Source organism: Cynoglossus semilaevis, chromosome 15 (assembly GCF_000523025.1).
Source record: "Cynoglossus semilaevis isolate Cse_v1.0 chromosome 15, Cse_v1.0, whole genome shotgun sequence".
NCBI classification, from domain to species: domain Eukaryota; kingdom Metazoa; phylum Chordata; class Actinopteri; order Pleuronectiformes; family Cynoglossidae; genus Cynoglossus; species Cynoglossus semilaevis.
Genome location: NC_024321.1, coordinates 3362121 through 3383475, shown reverse-complemented (window position 1 = coordinate 3383475; position 21355 = coordinate 3362121). Strand labels below are relative to the sequence as shown.

The 21355-nt window shown below is 39.3% G+C and overlaps 2 protein-coding genes, 1 long non-coding RNA gene and 1 other non-coding gene across 7 annotated transcripts in view; 2 read left to right on the top strand and 2 right to left on the bottom strand.

Moving 5' to 3' along the window:
• The window catches only part of rnf212 (ring finger protein 212), a 5643-nt gene extending 2733 nt beyond the window's left edge, over positions 1 to 2910 (top strand). The window contains exons 9-13 of one of the 3 annotated variants that reach the window (XM_017039254.2): positions 357 to 417; positions 1037 to 1073; positions 1225 to 1273; positions 2215 to 2284; positions 2550 to 2910. In XM_017039254.2, coding sequence (XP_016894743.1) covers positions 357 to 417; positions 1037 to 1073; positions 1225 to 1273; positions 2215 to 2284; positions 2550 to 2688 — 356 coding nt within the window. In that variant the 3' untranslated portion in view covers positions 2689 to 2910. Of the gene's footprint in view, positions 1 to 356; positions 418 to 1033; positions 1074 to 1224; positions 1274 to 2214; positions 2285 to 2549 lie in introns of all 3 variants that reach the window. The other 2 variants (XM_017039255.2, XM_008326561.2) reach the window with 2 other exon arrangements.
• On the bottom strand, positions 2147 to 8834 carry LOC112488249 (uncharacterized). Its single transcript, XR_003052101.1, has 3 exons — positions 8543 to 8834; positions 2537 to 2683; positions 2147 to 2277 (listed from the first exon to the last, which is right to left on the bottom strand). It is a non-coding gene; the product is annotated as an uncharacterized LOC112488249 (long non-coding RNA).
• A 6732-nt stretch (positions 8835 to 15566) lies between these two features.
• Positions 15567 to 21355, bottom strand: part of fgfrl1a (fibroblast growth factor receptor like 1a) — a 59370-nt gene continuing 53581 nt past the window's right edge. For both annotated transcript variants that reach the window (XM_025063000.1, XM_008326562.3), the window contains 4 exons: positions 19195 to 19491; positions 16877 to 17049; positions 16605 to 16785; positions 15567 to 16040 (listed from right to left, as the gene is read on the bottom strand). In XM_025063000.1, coding sequence (XP_024918768.1) covers positions 15604 to 16040; positions 16605 to 16785; positions 16877 to 17049; positions 19195 to 19491 — 1088 coding nt within the window. In that variant the 3' untranslated portion in view covers positions 15567 to 15603. The remainder of the gene's footprint in view (positions 16041 to 16604; positions 16786 to 16876; positions 17050 to 19194; positions 19492 to 21355) is intronic.
• On the top strand, positions 18804 to 18877 carry trnan-guu (transfer RNA asparagine (anticodon GUU)). The gene has a single exon. It is a non-coding gene; the product is annotated as a tRNA-Asn (tRNA).

Here is a 21355-nt window from a genome sequence, read left to right as displayed (position 1 = left end):
GTCTTTGACAGCTGGGAGTCTCTGTTTTATGTTTGTAATCATCTTATGCCATCTAGTGGAAGAACATTTAATTGTTCTGCCTGTCACCATTGGAAAAACAAGACGTTGTTTAAATTCAATATATAATAGTCCAATTAAGTGAAATTGTATAATTTTCTACCCCTGATAATCTCTGACAACACACTAATGTACCTTTGCGCTGTGGTTGGGAGTCACTGGCCTGGTCTAATGTGAATTCCGTGGACAAATTCTGCTCTTTGTCCTGAGTCTCTGTCTATTACCCCTTCACTATAACATGAATGACTGTTGTTTTAACAACAGAGGTTTGTCGTGTTACTGTTTTGTTGTTCTATTAGTCCCACAGATCCCATATAACTCCTCCATGTGCCTCACAAGACACTCCTCCTCTTCTAACGTGTGAGTATTTTCCCTACTCGTTTCTTACCTCCCTGCCTCACATCATCAGCTGCTTTTTTCTCTACCCTTCCTCATCTCCCACTCTGCCTCAAACCTCATTAGAGGAAGAGAGAGAAAATAAAGGAGGTATTTCACAGTATAAACATGCCATAACCTGGGTGTCTTGTGTTAGCTTAAGCTGCTCCAGAGCTTTGCCCTGCCCCTCGGCCATTTACACCACACTCCTGCTTATTCACACATATACACCTGAATAAGCTCAGGGTTTTTCTGGGGGTTTAGTCAGGAATCCCTGTTGACTTTCCTACACCAAGGTGACACAGGATAGATTTTCCTGCCTAAATGAGGTAGTGCAAATGTTTTATCCTTAGGAGACAGGAGACTTTTCAGGATGTTTGCAGAATTGCCTTCAGGGTGAATTTTATTCTTCATATAAAAGCAAGTGTGAACTGTTGATTTATTTAGAGATGGATGGATGTCAAGCAAATATTATTTTCATTTTTCTTAAAAACAGACACAACTAATTAACATACTTACATTTCTTTAAATATATATATATTTACGATAAATGCTAGTTACATTTTACAAGTAACGTTTAAATGTATATTTTGTCTTCTAGAAGCAGTGAGACCATGGTTCACGATGACAGGTTCAAAAGAGTAAGTGTTGTGAGTTCATATTAAACCTCATATACGGTATATGTGTGGGTGTGTTTATGTATATGCAATACATATAAACTTAGTTTATATTCATGTGTTTATTGTATGATATGATTTTATTGTTTATTGTAACTGTTTCTCTGTGTTTCAGCTTAAAACAACTCCTACTCTGCCATTAATCAGTCCCAAACAAGAACAAGGTATGACTTTTATGAATTCACACACATTTTTGTCCTTTAAAATTAGCCAATGAAAAGTCACGAAGTTGCTCAAGATTTAAAATGATTAAAAAGAAAATTATGTAAATATAACATGGGAAAATATGTATGGATTATGAAAACCCAGCCATTAAAAATATTTTTGATTCTTGAAGTCTAAAGGGGCCAATAAAAAAACTAGCTAACCTGTTGTAAACAACTAGTTTAATGTAAAAGCCTTACAGGAGTAGTGTTTTTTTTACAACATCTCACTTAATGTATATACAGCAAAGCAGGTTGTTAATGGTACTTCAATCCATTATTTTTCTGTTCTACCTGTGACATAATTGCTTCTCCATGTCTGTCAGTGTCTAAATTTACAAATTTAATTTTGAGCAGTCACAATCAACTGGCAGACTGACTCTGTTTTGGAGGAAATGGACACCGCAATTGACCACCCACACTGATTAAACTGGTGCAGATGTTGGTGTAGTTGTTATGTTTGGAATAATTCAGCCGCAGTTCCTCCTCCTATGTGAGAAGGTGTCCTCGGGGCTTTGACCTCAGTTATGGTGCCGAATTTAGCTGGCAGTTATTAAGTTGCTGTTAATATGAGAGGGTCAGGATTAATGAATATATTTGAGGAGAAAATCATAATATTTAACCAGTATCAGATAGTTTGTACTCAGCAGACCATTTGTTTTATTTGTTATAAAGAATCAACCTGTAAAAATTGCGCTCATATTTATTCTTATTGCCAATGCCAACATGAAAAGAGGTGTTTTAATAAATTTATGCTTTTTAATATATATTAAACAAAAAACATTTTTAATTCTTCTTTACTTTAGAGGTTATTGATTGATTATATTATTTTTTGTTATGATTCATCATTAAATGTCTTCATATTTGTTAGAACTTGTTGCTTTATTTTGTTTCTCTGACAGGCCACGCCTCTCAAAGGTCATCCATTCAGAACATGATGGATGGCCGCTCTCTCCGACTGCCAACTGTTGGGTAATAAAATATGTTATCACTACGATAAACCATCATTTACAAGGAATTGCACTTCCTTTATTTCAATGTCATGACAAATATTTTGGTTACCTGACAGAGATATTTTTTTACATTGGTGTGAATTTCTCTACCCAAACATACTCAGTATAAAAACTAACCTCATATTTAATGTGATTTGATTCAAACTACAGACACAAACACACATTCTTGAAAGCATAAAACAACACATCTGTCCCTGCAGTTAATTCTCACCTTTTTTCTCCAGCAGTCAGACAACCATCCACAGACAACCATCGATGCAGGAGCTTTCCTTCAGCCAGAGTCCTTTTTGGTCATCCCCCACCTTCAAGCCCCCCACCTCCTTCAGACACTCCATGTCCTCTCTGGTCTGCCCTCGTCCTTAAAACCACACAGACAGTAACAGAATAAATGTGTTGTTGCACATTTTTGTTTTTATGTCTTTCACGAGGTCAGTTAGTATTAAAACCGCAGAGAGGTGTAAATGACCTTACTAAAACCTGTGAAACTTTATTACTGTGTCTATTAATAAATTGTTGTTCCATTTTGCTTTCGACTTTTACAACTAGAATATATATTCATTCCTGTTTATTGCTTTCTTAACAACTCTGGTCCATTGTATTAAATTACAGTATATATATATATATATATATATATATATATATATATATATATATATATATATATATATATATATATATATATATATATATATATATACATATAAAGGTTTCTTTTTTTATACATTGGTTGTACATGTTTGTCGATAAAATAAAATCAATAAAACCAGACTTCAGAATACCTGAAATATCCCTTTAACCACCCTCACCAGCACATCTGTGGCGCTCAATGCTGCGTGTAACCCTCAGTAACCTGAGTCGTGATTTCATCCTGAAATCTTGTAACAAAACAGCTGCATGTGAAGACGGAGGAAAAAAAAGTCTAGCCACACAGGAACATGATATCACCTGGAGTCATCACAGCAGGGAGAAGCTGATGGAGTGGAGCGGGTGGTGAGCAGCTCCGATGTGTTCAGACAGGCTGATGCTGTCTCTGTCACGCTGACTTCTAGCTTCTATTGTCCCGGGTTGTCAGGACACTGAATAGTCTATTGAAAGGGGCTCAGGTGTGACGTGTGTGTGTGTTCATGCTATATTAAGGCCCATACTCCCATCTGGGTGTGTGTGGTTGAGGGCTATTGTACAGAGTCAGTAGGCTTCATCCTCTTTGCTTCAGTGGGATTGGAAGTCATTTCCTGTTGTTTAACTTCCACTTAGAGAGAAATGACTCCCCAGGGCAGACGGAGCTGCCATGGTGTCATACACTGTCAGAGGGAGGACTAAATCAGAGTAATCTCTCCATCACACACAGACAAACACTCTCTCTTTTTTTCACACACTGATGCAGTTGTACTTGTTGGGACTTTTACGTCTACAGTCCGACCACTGCTTTATCTTACATCTGTTTATCCCAGATTTAGGAATGAGGTTCTGTCTTATTGGGACACACTTTTGTGTTAAGTGAATTTTTTTAGTGTTACTTAAGTAGTTTGTAATTGGATATTATTGGATATTATTAAATTAAGCAAATACACGCAGCTTCAAAAAGCAGAAGTCTTGTTCTCTGCATTCTTTACTGATTACAATCAGCCATGCTAAATGGAAACTGAATCTTTGAAATACTTAAATTTCAATGTTTTTAAGATGTCTTAAATTTTGTCTTTGACATACCGTAATAATATCGAAGTAAAATTCCTACATAAGTTGTAGTAATGGTATTTTAAACAACCTTATATTTAACAAAAAAGTATTTTTCTGTCCTACTTTCTTGTTAAGTTAATACCTGGAAAAGGATAAAATATGTTCTGGACTTCTTTTCTTGTTGTTGTTTGTTTTTCCCTTCATGGGTGCCCAATAAGAAGACCAGGATCTACCAGTAGATTACCAAGAGATTACTGGTTGATCAGGAGCACTGAAATCTCTCTATATAAAATATAAATATAGTTCTGTGTGTAGTAGTGACTACAGTAAGAATGGGATTATAGTATGCCAAGTAACCCAGTTTATACAGTGTATGTTATATTTATATGTGTATATGTATATTTAATGTTTTCAACATAGGTCGATCACTTTAGCCTGGTCACTTCTATAGTAGCTCCCAATCCAAAAATATGTGGGAACCCCTGCCTTAAAGCAAACTATGTGAAATGTGTAAAAGAACAACTCTTTTCTGCTTTGTTTTCATCTTCTACACTTTCTCACATGCCTAACCGCACACACACACACACACACACACACACCCCTGCATGGCTCCAGGCAGTACAAATGAGTGCTGCCACTTCAGAGAGCTAAAGAAAACTATTCTGATGTCAGTGGTAATTATTCAGCAGCCATTCCCACAGTTAATCCTCCCATCCTTTTCTACATCTCTCCCTCTCTTTGTTTCTCTTTGTGTGAATCAGAGTCACATACACATGTTGTTCTTGAGCAGCAACAGCAACGACGCCACCTCTTTTGACAGACGGGTAAAAATAAAAACCAAACAGTAGCAGATGAAGTTGACCTCTGTACTACATGTGTTTTATTTCTGAGTACTTTTTTTTAAAACTTTTTTTTGTATTGTGACAAGGGTATTAAATAAAACTAGCCTTAAAAACAACATTTTAAAATATTTTATTCCTTGTCAACGACAGGTTCCTTAGAACAAAACAAACAGGAGTTTGTTGGTAAATGTTTTTAAGGTATAAAGCAAAGCTACATATTGAATCACAGATTCAAAGACATGCTTCCGAAAAACTCAGAAACAATGGAATTGAGGTAAATGCTGTCAGTCTGTCCAAAATTCATATTCATATAAATATATATCTTAAAAGTCACTAACATTAAATGATGACAATGTTGTGTGATAGCTTTACATTTAACAAATCCTTCAGTAGGTTTCTACAGGGTCCATTTAAAAAAGAAACCCTTTACTACTGCCAACATTTCCACACAAACACATATTTTTCCATCATCATTTATGTTTGTCTAGATATTTATGAATCCCACCTGAGTGATCATAACAAAAAAGCCTGGGAATGGCTGGCACACATGTTGTAGCAGTTTTTTTGGGCAAATTACCAAAGAGGACTGCACACTCAAAACAGATCAACATTTCAAGACGAACAATAAACTTTAAAATCATAGGCTGACTTCAAAAAGAATGCTCAACATATTACATAACCCTGAAATAAGTACGTTGGCAGGAAGTCATAAATTTAGACAAGTTGATCTCAGTCAGTCACTCAATTTAAATCCATTTTAATACAGCTGAAGCCCACGAGAATGTATGCTCTTTCTCTGACGGTTTTCTGTCAAACTTGGTGGATTATATCGCATAGAACATATTGTTTGCCATTTTCAAAATATGCAGGAGTGTCCAAACCATTGTTAATCCAGTCCACAGTCAATAATAAGAAAGTACCTGAGGGCAAACTCCTACTCTAACACCTAAACCCAAGTGTCAAGCACACACCCTCCAGTCTTACTACTTTATCAGTAATTTCATTTTTTGGTAGCATTATGGCTAAGCCATTGCTACATAAATTAGCCAGATTTCTATAAAAAAGTAATTATTCCACTTTTCTTATGTATTGTTCAAAAGATATTGCATGAAATAGTCAACAATACTATTGTTTTAATCATCTGTTTGTTTGTTTATTTTGGCACAGGTTTTGTTGGATTTTACCAGCAAATAAGCATCTTACAAGCAAACAAACAAAAACTATGGCTGTAGAAATATATAAAATAATACTGTTTCTAGATGCATTTTTGGTTTGTTTAACAACTACAGGAAAATCAATAAAACGTAGCGGGCCAAAAAGCTGGAAACAAGCTAACCAATAGCTAGCATTAAGCTAGAAAAGAAACATATCAATTTGCAGTGGTTAGCTCTGAAAAAGCTTAAAGCTTTGCAACCAAAAGAAATGCAAGGATGGTAAGAAAAATAAGGCAAGGCTAAAACAGCCAAATGACACCCAATACTATTGCTAACTGATCTATTTGTTGTTCTTCGGTACAGCCTGTAGGTGGCAGTATTGTCCACCTCAGTCTTGCATCATGATAACAGCACTGTGCATTCCTTCATTGTGTGTGGAGATGTTTGACAAACAGCTGCCTCTGATAGGCATCTGCAGGATGACACACACACACACACACACATACACACTCTCACACACACTCTTTGTCTTTGACTTTTACTGCTCTATTGAACAAATACACAGTGTGTTACTTTTAAAACGCACAACCAACCAACCTGACTTTTTTCACTTCTCTATATTTTCCCTCACCCTCACACACACACACACACACACACACTTGGCAGGACGTGCGGGAAGAAAAAGGGGCCGAAAGACAACACCGAGATTAGGAGGCTTTTGTCACGGCTCTGTGGCGGACTTTAAAGGCCTTGGCTGTGTTCCATCTGTCAGGTTTTTTTTTTTTTTTCTTTTTTCTTTCTTGCCCTGTACATTGACATCGCTCTCTTTTCATGAGTGGAGGGAGGTTAACATGTAGTATAGTGGTGGAGAAAGGTTTGGAAAGGTGGAGGAAGGATGGATGGATGGATCCTACACCCGCTGCCCCCTTTTAGCCTCTCTTTTTTCTGTTTTGTTTGCCCAGGTTTAAAGGCAGCTTTGTGGTTGAGTGGAGGATGAGTAAAGAGGGAAGGAGGGGAGGAGAGGTGTGCACACACAACGCTGCTTCAATGCCAGCCAGGTGTGTGTGTGTGTGTGTGTGTGTAGGCCTGCATCTGTGCTTTTGTCTGCACATTTGCACTTCACTGAACTCTTCTTTTTTTCCAGGGCAGAACTTTCTGTACCTGTCAGGGTTCCACCTTAAAGGATGACAAATCACCTCCAACATTTGCAACTATAAATCACAATTACGTAACCTTACAATAGACCAGTGACCCGTCCAGCTTTCACTCCAACTCTCTCTATCTCCCACCAGAAACATTAACCAATTTAACCTTTAACCTGTTAATCAACTGCCATGTTTTTACTGGCTCTTCACCATGGACATTTATCACCACCATTTTTTTCATATACTATATATTATCAATATATTAACATATACCAGACTCATTTTCACCAGGGGCCACATCAACAACACAGTTCCCCTTAAAGGGCCGGTTGTAACTGTCAGACTGTAGATGCACATTTCTGTGATTGATTATTATTTATGTCACAAATATTGTAAATTTCCCTGTGTACTGAAAAAAATAATTTATCACTTTAAGAAACTCTGACTACTGAATTACAGTATAAGGCAATTAAACTTTAAGCTCCTGCGTGCCACATTTGGCCCACGGGCCTTAGGTTTGACACATCTGACATTTGCTGATATAGTTATATTATGCATTATTCGTAACATTAAATCAACCTTCCAGAAACTTTGTAGAATCCTTAAAATCATATTGCTAAAAAAATAAATATAAATAAATAAACTTCTAGGTTACTTTTAAGCATGGGGGAGAAGAGAGAGCGAGGGAGAGAGAGAGAGGGAGAGAGAGAGGCACCATCTCTGTCTGACTCCATTCACCTGAACTATTCTAACTCTGTGAAAAAGCCAGTAAAAAAAAGAACAAAACCCTAAACTCCGGGACAGTTCCTTCTCATCACCAACCACAGCTGCTGTTGACTCAAGCTCACAGGAATCTCCTCCACGGGTTCACAGCTTTTAAACCAGCCGACCGCACACCAGATCATCCACATGGGAGCAAAAGGTCCTGGGAGACTTGGAGGTCTTGGTATTGAACATTTGTCCTGGCAGCACTCGTGCTTTTCACAGTTCCATGTGACGACTGGACAGAGCAGAACGGTTGACGAATGTGTGACTGGGGCTGAGAGCAGCTGGTAGAGAATCAGAAGGTTCAGTGCTGCAGCAGCTTTAGACTAATACACACATTAACACAGACCCTGGTCCCAAAACAGTGTCTACTGAAAGGTTTTTTTTAAAATGCTCCTCTGTGGGTAGAAAGTCTGGGAGAGACTGTTTTAGAGGGTTATTGTCAAAGAGACGACAATCAACAGTGAGCTCAGGTTTGGTGGTGCACTTCCACATCTCAGGAATGTCTCGGGTAAATTCACACTCCTCTGCTCAGTCTGTCACTCAGTGAGAACCACTGGAGCTGAAAACCTGCTGTCTACTGTTCTACCACAGCCTCACATAACAAGTTAAAGGTGATTTAGTAACATCTCACCATCTCTGTCCGTCCACGCGTTACTGGAGGAACCAGGAAGCAGGGGCTGGAAGTTCAATTGGTCAGTGTACCTTCAGATATCCAGTATTTCCAACAGGAACTGAGTCTTACTTCAGGGAAACAAGCCAAAAAAACAAAACACAACATAAGCAACACAACGGGAACACTAGGAAAAAGAACTGGAATAACAGAATCACAGGAATTAGGATCTCAAACACGCAGTAAACAGGAGCAGAGTGAAACGATACACAGGTGAGAGGAGAGAGGCTGATTAACAGGTGAGGCTGAAGACACTGACTGACCCTGGAGAGAGAGAGAGAGCAGACACCAAGTCCATTACACTACAAATAATAATAGTAATAATAATAATAATAATAATAATTATTATTATTATTATTATTATTATTATTATTAATTTTTTATTATTATTATTTTTTTGCCTTATACACAGAGGGTGACAGGTTTGGTGCCACATATTCCTAACAGTGCCTCTTGTGGCAGACTGTGTGGGTTGCAATGACTCACACTGTGAATTTCCCCATTGTGGGATAAATAAAGGAATTAATTTTAGTTTTTATATTTATGTATATTAACTAAAAGTCTTTAATTCTGTTATTTTTTGTGTTCAGTTAATCCATACACAGATCCTAATAATACCAACATTTTTACAAATGAAATTGCCCACAGTGGTCCACCTGTTGGAAGGGAAGTGGAAGCACTTGTCTTATGATCAGTTTGACCTGCGTTTTACACCTTGTGCTTCTGTGTGAAGTTTGAATGTTCTGAGTTGGCTCCGAGTTGACGATAGGTGTGAATGTGAGTGTGAATGTGTACTGTCTCTGTCCCTGACTGATGGACTGTCAATTCTATAAATCCTATTGTTGTGATACTGACAGTGAACCTGTTAAAGTCCACGGCTGTGTGTTTTTTTTCTTTCCTTCTAGATCCACACATTTCTTTCCTTCCTTTCAGTCAACACTTCCACACTCTTCTCTCAATCCTCCTCAGTCTCATCTCCTGTCATCAGTGTTGAGAAGACGTGAGCTCAAAACATCACTCAGTGCTCAGCTTTGTATCCTCCTCCTCCTCCTCCTCCTCCCACTCATGCTCCTCTGCTTTTCTTCATCTTTCCCTCCTGTGTCTGTCGCTCCTCACCGTCATCACCCCCCTCACATTCTCCCAGTCAATCACATTCGCAGGAGATAACCAGGAACAAACCGCCAAAACGGGCTAATCTGTGAGATAAGAGAAGAATGAGGTTAAAGTCAGTGATGGAAACCACCGCATCGACTCCTGCAGTTTCTTTTTACTCCCTCGTCGACTCTCACACCTTCGGAACTGGAGAGTCTGGATTATTTCACAGCTTCACACTTGTTCTGAATTTTTATTCATCACCTCTGAAGCCTCCCAGACGCATGGACGTTCCAGGATTTGTTAATCCCCAGGTTGGGTTTACACAGTGAGGCTCATGAACACGTGTTGAGAAAAAAAAATCACGAAACCACAAGATTCCTGTGAGGTGTTTTCCTCCTTTGTGTATTTTCATTTCTTTTCCCTTTCCTTATACAGTCACAGCTCCCTCAACCACATGACCATGACTGTAACAAAGACAGAATTGTATGCATTTAGTTGGTGAAAAGGGCCGATCCATGAGGAAAGGATCTACGTTTGTCAGATCCTGTGTTTTATTGGTAATGTCATATGGATGTTGGAATAAATGAAGGGAGAAAAAGACAAAGAACATGTTTTTCCTAATAAAAAAATCTCATCAATATTTAGTACAATACAACACGGTGAGAGAGCGGCTAGCTATCTTGCCTTACAGCACATAGGTCAACCGTTAGACCAGTGATTTTTTTTTTCCCCTGATGTTCAACCTACAACTTCTCGGCCGAGAGATGCTACTTAAGATCAGTGATTCTTTTTTTTTTTTCCCGGTGTTCGACCTTCTCGGCCGAGAGATGCTACTTAAGAACATGAGGAACACAGAGTTGACTGATGTCGTTTGTGGCTGTTCTCATGTCCTGCCCTGTTGTCCGACTCTGTGCTCTTACAGCACTCTGTCATTTTGACAGCATGTATTTCATCATCTTCACCATCTCCCAAAATTACTCAGAGAGAGAGAGAGACAGAGTGAGAGAGAGAGAGAGAGAGGAATGGGCCTTCACACCCTCCATCTGCACGCAACCCTCGTCCATCTTTCATCTCGCCAGACAGACATGTTGACAGGTCAAACACTGGCTGCAGCTCCAGCAATTGAAGGCCTACAACTATTTAGAGAACTCAAAGACAGTCCCGTGGTGGTGTGAGCCTGTGAGGCATTGCAGTGAAGAGGACTGGAATCTCTGGCTGTACTGGAAACTCAGCTGGGAAACCACACAATAGATAACAATGGATGGAAAAAAACAAACACATAAGGCTTTTTCATTGGTTAAATAGGAACAAAGGTCATTACGACGAACACAACCAGTTGGTTCACCGACTCCAGTTAATTTTATTTCCACATGTGCAATATGTTAATAAGCTTTAGCAACAAATCCTTAAAGTCAACGCAAAGTTGTAAACAAAGAGAGAAGCTCTAAAGGAGAGGGGGGCGGTACTGGGGCAGGTGCAAGTACATTTGGAAGCTGAGAAAACAGAAGAGTCTAGAGTTCAAACAGGAAGTGGAATTCAAAAATAAAACTGAAATTAAGAGACAGAAGATGGGAGTTTTACTTGAGGATATAAATTAAAAGAAACAGATATGGTGTTCATTGACTCTTTTAGCTCCTTCCTAACAGCGACAGAACTTACCTACAATTACATACTACATTTTGTCCTTTTGTCCACAAAACTGTTGGTTTTATATGGAGTTAGTCACAGAGAACGCAGATAAAGACCACAGGGAAAGTGTGCTGTAGGATTCTTTATCGTCCTCTACAAATGGTCCGACAAGCAATGCAGTCAGAAGACTCAGACTTATGACTGTGAGCCATAATGAAGGGCAAATAATTTCCCTAAGAATACCACCACTGAAAAAAAAATCCATGAGGATTGAGTAGTGCAGTTGCATGACCCCCACCTACTACCAGAAGGATGTGGGTTCAATGTCACACGGTCCCTAAAGAACCTGGTGTAAAAACTCTGAGATTTGGGTCATTTGTAAATAATTAACAAATTAAATTAAAAAAAACCAAAAACATTTACCTCTTGTTTTGGCAAATGTGAATCTTTCTCTGCAAAACCACAAAAACTGATATTTTCTCTTTTTTTTCTTCTTTTTTTAATGGCACAATAACATGATTACAGATGAGAAAAAACAAAACATCTTATCATCAGGATGAGACTGTACATGATTGTCCATACAAAGATTAACAATTTCATTTTGTATAATTTCTCAGCATGTATAAATACAGTACTTTACAATAAACACGAAGGCAGTATCTGCTCCATACAGTATAACTATATAACGCAATTCCACTCATGCAGTATATAATGCCCTAGTATATGAAAAAATATTTCAAAAGAAAAAATAAATTAAAAGTAAAATATATACTTTTTTATATTGATTTTTTTTTGCTGTAAAGCATATTTTCTTTTATGATTCCAGAGCTACTTTATGGCACTTTGTTCACTCAATTTAAACACAAACGTCCTCACATGTACACACATGTGCTCAGTGCACGTATATATTTACAGTCTGTCCATTGGCAGTCCATTAGCTTTGACACAAATCCTACAGTTGAACAAGGGAAATGATAAAGAAGGCAGTTACTGGAGAACATGTTTCAGTTGGGTGACTTTTCATCATCATAGAAAAAAAAAATATCAAGAAATATTCAACATCTGTTGTTGGGGCAGAATCCAGCAGCACAATTCAAGGCTTAAAAAAAAAGTTTCACACAAAATGTTATAATCTAAGAAAGGACATAATATGGTCTCTCAGAAAACAGGGAAAAAAAATCTGTTCTTCATTTGTGCTGGGGTGAAGCAAGAGTGCAATGATGTATCAGTGTGAACCACATGGAATTGTGTTCGGGAGAAAATGTTCATATAAAAATAAAAGGCAGTCTTTGCTGTATTTGTGATTAATATACACTTGATTTGTTGTTAAAAAGATTAAAAAAAACAAGTTTTCTTCAACTTTTACGATCTGGATAGTTATCAATGCACCTGCTTTATTTTTATACTTAATTTTAAAGGTTTACATTGAAGTATTTATGTCTAAAGACCAACCTGTGTGTTTGTTATTACAGAGAACCACGTGTTGAGCCAACAGCCCTTTTGACATCTAACATGCACAGTACAGTTCTTCGACCTGTTCAAACCTCTTTATTTTCCTGATAATTACCTTAACTAATGTGGTTGAAGTTTGTTTTATTTAGGGCGCCATCTGTGTGAGAAAAATGCACTTGTTCTCCAAAAAAGACCACATGTGGGGGAGTTAGACTTTGGTTCCTCAAGAAAAATGAGCTTCAGAAAACGTTACAAAAATTAAATTAGATTGAATTATCTGAATGATGTAATGATGTGGTTTTGGACAGAAGTTCTTTTTTTTATATATATATTTTTTAGTCCGTTAACACAAGATAATCTAAAAAAAGCCCTGTCTTTATTTCTAGGTTCTACCTCAATTAGTCACAAGCAGATGTAATATTTAATAAATTGCAGTATAACTATTCAAAATGTTCTTTTTTTAATCTTGATATCAGTCCATTAAATCTAAATCAAGTCCAAACAGTTAAGCTCTTAAAGCTTGACAGACACAGGAAATGTAATAAAGATGGACAGGACTCAGCAGAGGGCTGATTTCTTTTTTTTTTTTTAAAGTGTGGTAGTCCGTGAAGAAGCCAAAGTAAACTTGAATTCTACCGCTTACCGTGATTAGAAGCTGTGTTTGGAATTCAAAGAGCGTGAAGAAAAACCCCATCTGCATCAGCGAAGCCCAGTTGACTTAACGTTCACAAGTTGAACTTTTTTACTAAAAGTTTCTCAACCCGCCCTCCCCAAGGTGCGGCTTAAAGAGTCTCTCCTCGGCTTTTATTTCTCCACTAATTGTCTGATTCCACAGCTGCCGATGACCTCACTGATACGTCGCGCACACACACACACAGACAGATGTTTTCACTTTCACTGATGAGATCTACGCTCAGGATACAGCCTGGAGGAAGAGCATTAGGAAAGACCCGAGTGGATCCAAATTCAGCCATTTAAAGGTTTTCCCATTTGGTGCACAAGACGTTAAATGAGAGTGAGGGGAGCGTGAGTGGATCACTGCAGATTAGGTAACATGAGTCATAGCACCTGTGGCACTGGGCCGTGTACGTGTGTGTGTAAATGGAGGAGAATTAAATTAAAAATATCGTGTTTAGGTTCCTCCATTAATGTAAACAGACGTATGTACAGATGGAAATACATTTAAAATCTATCCGTTTATCAGGCTCTTCTTTTATCATTATCTTCTTTAAGGTGTTGGCATCACTGGACAACATTACCATGATGAACTCACCCACAATTCAGAGCAAAAGTGTGATTTGAATATAAATGAATGGATTTAATGTAAAAAACATTGAGTATGGATTCACTTTTCACAATTGTTTTTTTAACACTAGGGTTTTAGTAGGCGTAATCCTCATTCATATTATCAAGGGACCGGTTTGACTGGTTGATCACGTTAAAAAATATTGTCCCTGAATTAAAAAAAGAAATTCCTCAAAATCATATGAACTGTAAAAGAAAAACCAACAGGAGACATGGGCATTCGGAGAGAAAGGAGCAGAGATTAGGTTTCACGAAAAGCTGTGAAAAGAAAATTTTATACCAGGAAGTACGTGCATTTTCCCTGATGGACAAGTAGGAATTGCACGCAACTTGATCGTAATTTTACTTTCTATTTTTAAAAAGTTAAAATCACATTATTTTGTAAAAATCTCCTTATAAAAATGTAATTCATCAGGGACTGCATTTTTGTAACAGTTGAAATGTTGCAAAGTTTGAAATGTAGCATTATTAAATGTTGCCTAGTAACCACAGTGACAGTTGATTGGTGCTCTGAGCCATGGACTGACACATCTTACTGTGTTCCTGCATTAGCATCCAAACCAGGGGAGATAGGGTCAGATTCCTGGACCATTTCCTACTCATTCATGTTTGATTACAGTAGTGTCTGGACAAACGTGCTCTGTGAGGTTATTGTTCAATTTTGATAATAAAAAATGAGTGTGGTGAATCCCGGCTCACGTGTGGCCTTGAGTATTTTGGTAGTTCTGCTAAGGTAACTTAGCTCAGGAACCTCCACAAGCTACAACACTGGGCAAGATCTTGAGATCAAACTGTCAATGGTTGGAAACTCTAGCATCCTCCCCACCTTTGTAGGAGGACATAGTTGCGTCGTGTCGATGGAACGCGACACTGTGACCCGAGTCTTTTTGTCTCTGAGTGTGGTTCCTGTGGCTCGGTCTGGCTGAGGCCCGGCTAATATTTATATACACTAGATATAAAACTATTTCATTACACATATGCTATATGTCCTTTACTGATCCGTGGTGAAGCAGCATGCTTAAGGCTATACAATAGTTCACTGTACACATGTGTGTGTATATATTTGGAGTCTTGAACTGAGGTTGCGGTTGTGTCTGAAAATCCTGAAGAAAACAGGGGCAGATAAAATTGCTGGGTTGCGGTAGAGTTGCCTCGAAGCGGTAAATTCGTGGAACACTTTATTGACCGAGAGGTTTGCATGAACCGTATTCTTCTTCGCACTTTATGGAGGTTTGCATGAACCGTATTCTTCTTCCAGATTGTTTTGAAATGTGCTCCCACGTTGGCTGAACATAAAGCTCCTTTGTCTCCTCTCTTTACATTCTTTTATGTTTGTGCCTTTAAGTCTGTTCGCACACAACACACTGGCCTCGGCGCAACCAGGAAACAACTGCCATGTTGCTGCATATGAATCCACACGCACTGCCTCATGTGGTTTTCCTTGTTCTTTTCCCTCTATGTCAGCAGTATGGATTATCTGGGATTATTTGCATGCACAGGAACGTCCTTACGTACGAGAGGACAGAGCCTCAGCCTCGATGCTAACACTGGTAGTGAATGTGCTGGTGCTGATGCACTTTGCCGTCCACGTGTGAATGCGTGTGTGTGTGAATGTCAGTGTAGATTTTAGGGTAGACCTTTTGGGTAGCGCCCCCTTGTGCCAGAAGCAGCTGCTGATGTGTGACGTAGTCCTCATAGGACAGGCAGTCTTTGTCCCCATTGGCTGTCGGAGGAGGTAACCCGGCACCAGTCCTCTCTCGGTTAGCTCCAGGAGGACGTTGAGCGGCGGGTAACGCAGAAGAGGTGGAGGATGAGGGTGAAGAGGAGGAAGAGGAGGAGCAGGTGCGTTTTGATTGGCAGAACCAGAGGAGAGCGGTGCCTAAAATGAAGGCGAGGCCTGCTGGTATTCCAATGATGACAGGCCAAGGAAGACTCTGGGACGTAGGTGTGGGGATGGAGTTGCTCTGGGTCTTCAGATCTGTGGATGGAAAAAAAAAAGATTAAAATCTCACATAAGAAAACCTTTTAGAGAACAAATAAAATTTCAAAGTTGTTTTTGACCAATCCTAGCTATTCATAGTCTAACGTTTCTTCACCAACTGTGCAGTGGTTAATCCGACCTATTGGCATTCATAAAAATCACTTATGTATAGCACCGTGGTGACCCCTAATCAGAAGAAAAAAAATGCTAACATTTGGCTTTTGCTAAGCTAAAGCAACATTAAGTTCTATTTCCTTTTAGCAAATGATTACTTCGTGTCTATGTCTTAGCTTTTACAGTTGGACCAAATGGCTGAATTTCTACTACATCATAAACCAGGGGTGTCAAACATACAGCCCACGGGTCAGAACTGGCCCACTACGGGGTGCGATTCGGCCTGATGATAAATTTTTAAAATTGAAAAATACACAAACACTTCATGTTCAGGGTATTGTTGTAATATGTATAATAATAATAATAGTAATAATAATACAAATAATAATAATAATTTCCAATAAAATCCAGTTTGTAAAAGCCTAATAAAAAGCCATTTCCTCCGACCTGGGAGGACTGTGAGGTAAGCACTCCTGAAGCTGTAGCCCATAGTGTTGGCTCCCAGGCAGATGTACATGCCGGCGTCCTCCTCCTTCGCTCTGGTTATTAGCAGCTTATTCAGGTATGATCCATCAGGACGGGACCAAACCTCTCCAGTTGGCAGAACAACAAAACGGTGATCCCCAACCTGTAAATGTAACCATGTGTATTTACCAGTTAGTTATTTCACTGGAAATGACACTAGTTATCAGAAGTCTGTCCTGTTATAGCGTACGTACTTCTATGGTGGAGTTGAACTTGTTCTCATCACCAGGTTCCACTTTCTTCAGCCACTGGATGACTGGTTTGACATCACTGCGGACTTTACACTGGAAGGACGTGGTTCCGCCGTAGTCCACGGTGGTGTTTACAGGGTGGGTTCCAGTCAGGATGGGTTTGGAGTTGGTACGTTCTGCAGAAATGAGACAAACACGTGGGGTTAGGGCTTAAGAACAGCACGGAAAAGAACAACAACAAAAAAAAGACAGATCTTCAAGGAAAGATATTAGTTAGCAGAGGATGGTTTTGATCCATCGACCTCTGGGTTATGGGCCCAGCACGCTTCCGCTGCGCCACTCTGCTACACTTTAGTGTTATGCCAAGAAAGAAATATATATAATATAGTTATTTACACTGCCAGGTGTTTTTAGCATTTCCTCTAGGAAACACAAACACATCTCTAATCTTCAGTTGCAATGTTTTTCTTTTCATGCCACAAAAAACCCCCACCTGACCAAGGCATTAAACCACAAAGAAACAGGTGGGAATATACAATATATTAACTAATATAGTTCAGATGAGTTAACTAGTGATTTAAAAGTTCTTTATAATTATGTATCTATAGAATTAATTTGCTGCATATGTCAAATCTTTGTGTTGGGAATTTTACTTTTTTACATGTTGCGAAGCATACTTTTACAAATACACTTATTCATTTTATATTATTTTTCCTAATTTTGCGGGATTGGCGATCGGACGATTTCTTTATGTGACACTGAGGTTATCCACCGATCGTATCTCTCTCCGCAAAAGTCTGAAAGTCAGTCACTGCTCTGTAGTGAGAAAGAAGATAATAAGATAATAAGATTAATAATGCTCTATTTCCCCATGTTTTATTGAATGATTCATTGTTTTAGTTTCTTTTCCAAACAGCTGTGAGTGACTGACAGCAGGGAGTCTCCACTGATATTTACAATATCACGTTTGACAGGAGCGAGCAGCGGTGTGATTGATTTAATTCCTCTGCTGGGGTGCGTGTATGTACACATGCAAATGTGGGACTACTGCTGCACTGTAATGTGCAGCAGATGTGGGGAGGAAAGTGAGAGCGAACACAGCGAGAGTGAGCCTCCCAACAGAGCTGTAACATGGAGGAAACACACACACACACACACACACAGATTGACTGCCAGCGCGGCAACATCAAAACAAACACACAGTTAAAAAAAAAACAGCTCAGAAACAATCATCACAACACACACAGATTCTGCCTCCAACTGTGAAACCAGAGACTTCTTTTACAGCGAAAATTCACGGAGCTCACCTTCCACACTAAAAAACTTTCCCAGCATTCCTTACTGCTTTGACTGATGTGTGCTGACAGCACTGGCATTGATCAATAAATGCCACAGCGGCAAAAGCAAAAACAAACCCATTAGGGCATTTCTTTTAGATTCTTGGTGGAAGTCAGCTGTTGACACACGGTTGAACGTTTGGCTGCAAAAATCATCAATGTGTACTTTCATGGTTTTTGGTTAAATTTTACTGAGCATTTTGTTATCTGTACAGTAATTTGTTTTTGGAAATCTGTCAAATGTTTTGAGATGGTGATTCAAATGTCCTTATTCACACACTTTCATTTGTTAAATAATGTATTTCACTTAACACACAAGTAATATACCTCAATAATATTCTTAGGGCTTTGTGATTTTTTAAATGATCAAATTAACTTCTCTCCTTTTCCTTTTGATTATGTATGTTTTGATTATGTTTCAGATTTCATTAACTATAATGGATAAATAAAAAAAACATCTGATATCTCCTAAATAAAAACATAAAAAAGTTTCCCTGGATGCATCAGACCAGCCTGGCTGACTGCAGGGCAGGACGTTAGTCTACAGCTGACATGTCGACTGACAACTTCAACTACATTCCATCACATCACAAGTCTCTGTGGCGCAATCGGTTAGCGCGTTCGGCTGTTAACCGAAAGGTTGGTGGTTCAAGCCCACCCAGGGACGGATGTTTTTATTGTGAATTTTTCCATAGTGGAATAAATACTGGATTTCAAACAGTATCTGATACCGATTTTGTCATATTACTGGATAATAATGAACCTCAATGAATCCTGACTAATTCAATCATGATTAATCCATAGCTACCTTGTGGATAATTACTTAAAAAAAATTGAAATGTTTGACAGCCCTAGTTAAATGCTATATAAGTATTAGTACAAAATTCAACATCATGAACCTCAGCACATACAGTGACTTAAATAAAATGAATTTCTCTCTTTTTTAAAAACCTTTTTCCCCTATAATTGAGTCAAAGTACTCACGAATGACTTCCAGTTTGTAGGTGGCGTTGATCTCCCCCGCTCTGTTGGACACGTGGCAGGTGTATTTCCCACTGTGCTCTGGTGTGAGGTTCTTCAAACTCAGAGTCCACTTTTTCTTCTTCTGACCATCTCCTCCGGCTCCACTGTCCTCATCCGCCAGTGGACGACTGTCCTTCAGCCACACGATGTCCGGTCGAGGGTTCCCGCTCGCCGTGCACTTCAGACGCACTGAGCTGCCCACCGGGCGAGCGATGACGCGCTTCCTCATCTTTGCCGGCTGAGTAAACCGTGGACGGACTGCAGGAAGAAACAGGACAACAGGACGATGACTGTCGATCGTTGGGTAAGACGGTTGGGTCAAACTGTGGTTTAAATATTGCTTTGAAAAAACACGTCATAACAGAGAATAGGACTGTTTCTTGGTCCCTGAGTCGGCAGCAGAGGTGGAACTAGAGGAGCAGTAATGACGAGAACAGGAGGAAGAAATATTAAAGAGCAGGTCAGGATTGTGTGATCTCTTCTGTTCTCCACAGCAGACAAAGTAGGATTTTAAACCCTGTTCTCTTCTGTTCTCCACAGCAGACAAAGGGGCCGTTATTTGACATTTTAAAAGATGTAACAAGAAACTGAAGCCCAATTATCTGAGGAAGCTGTGACACAGAAGGAGGTGAAGAGGTTTTTCTCCTTCCCAGAGGCGTTAGTGCTGTTAAAGAAAAATGTATTTTATACCAATCCCGTGTATAGGTCCAGACAGGCTGAGGTCAGTGTCTGCAGCAGAGTAGCAGGTATCCAAGGCCGTGCTGTAACCACACACGTCAGTGAGCCTCTTTGTGTATACGCACACATAATTAGCTGTAATAAACCCTAATTGTTTTGTTTAAGAACGTTTGGAATCACTTCCTCTTTTCTTTGTGACACGCTGTTACTCCTCGCTGATCCCGGATCTGACTCGAGACTTGTATACATTTAGCCCTCATTAAAAAGCCACATATAAGCCTAAAGTCACGCGTCCGTGACAGATCCCCGAGAAACAGAGAAATAACAGCAGACAGTGGCGTTACGTCACCGTAAATATTCAGACATGAACAGAGACACAGTTGGAGGGAAACGACAGAACAGAGAAACAGAAAATCCCTGAAGGTTTTTCAAAAAGATTTAAATGCTCTGCTTTTCACAGTGTGGACCACACAATATTTTCTTTTTGATCCTCACAATTTGGGAATCTAGTTGTGGACCAGATTGGATGGTTGGGTGGGACAGTTTGCGCCCGGGGGCCGCCACTTGATTGACACTGCACTACACTGAATTATGTTTTTCATCAGATATTTCTGACTCTGCTCCTACAGATGATGAATCATCTATCTAAAAACTCTGGCCTGTACGGGGTCAAAACCGTGACCTTGGCGTTATTAGCACCACGCTCTAACCAACTGAGCTAACCAGCAGGCGTGAAATGCATCCATTTCTTAAAAGAAAAAGATTTGAGACACAATTAAAATAATGCTGGAGTATCTCTTTCCCCACCACACACACACACACACACACACACACATGCTGACAGAGGAGGAGAGAGAGAGACATTCTCTTCATCTTTCTGTGACATGCAGATCAAAGGCGGGGTGTCAGAGGTCCAGTAGTATTTTTACACTGTGAAGTGTGGTGGTGAAGTGGCCCCTGAGACCCAGAACAAGCTGACCTTTTGCCCCCCGCTCTGCTTTTTGTCTCTATCCGTGCCGACTTTCTCACGTCGCCCTCATCTCTTGTGTGTTTTCTCTGTTTTTTCTTACTTTCTGCCACTTTATTTAGCCTCCCTCTCACCTTTCCTCATTTTTTTTTCTAACCATCACAGCTAAGTCTTCATGTCTTGGGCCCTAATTTTTTTGGCTTCCAGTCGAGTTTCATCTGCTTCTAGCAATCAGTCTGCCTAATGTTCTACCTTGGTCTGAACTCTGCTGTTCTCCCTCTTTTCTCCCCATCTGTTCTCTCCCTAACCTCTGTTTGACTGTTGTGTTCTTAGACTTTATAAATCAGTTCATCTGAAATGATGTTGTCTGCATATAATAGATCCATCTTCATACAGTCAAGTTCCCTTAAGATCTGCTTCTCCGTGCTTTGGCCTACACTCTGCTTTAGATTTTGTACAGGTGCATGAAATCCATGA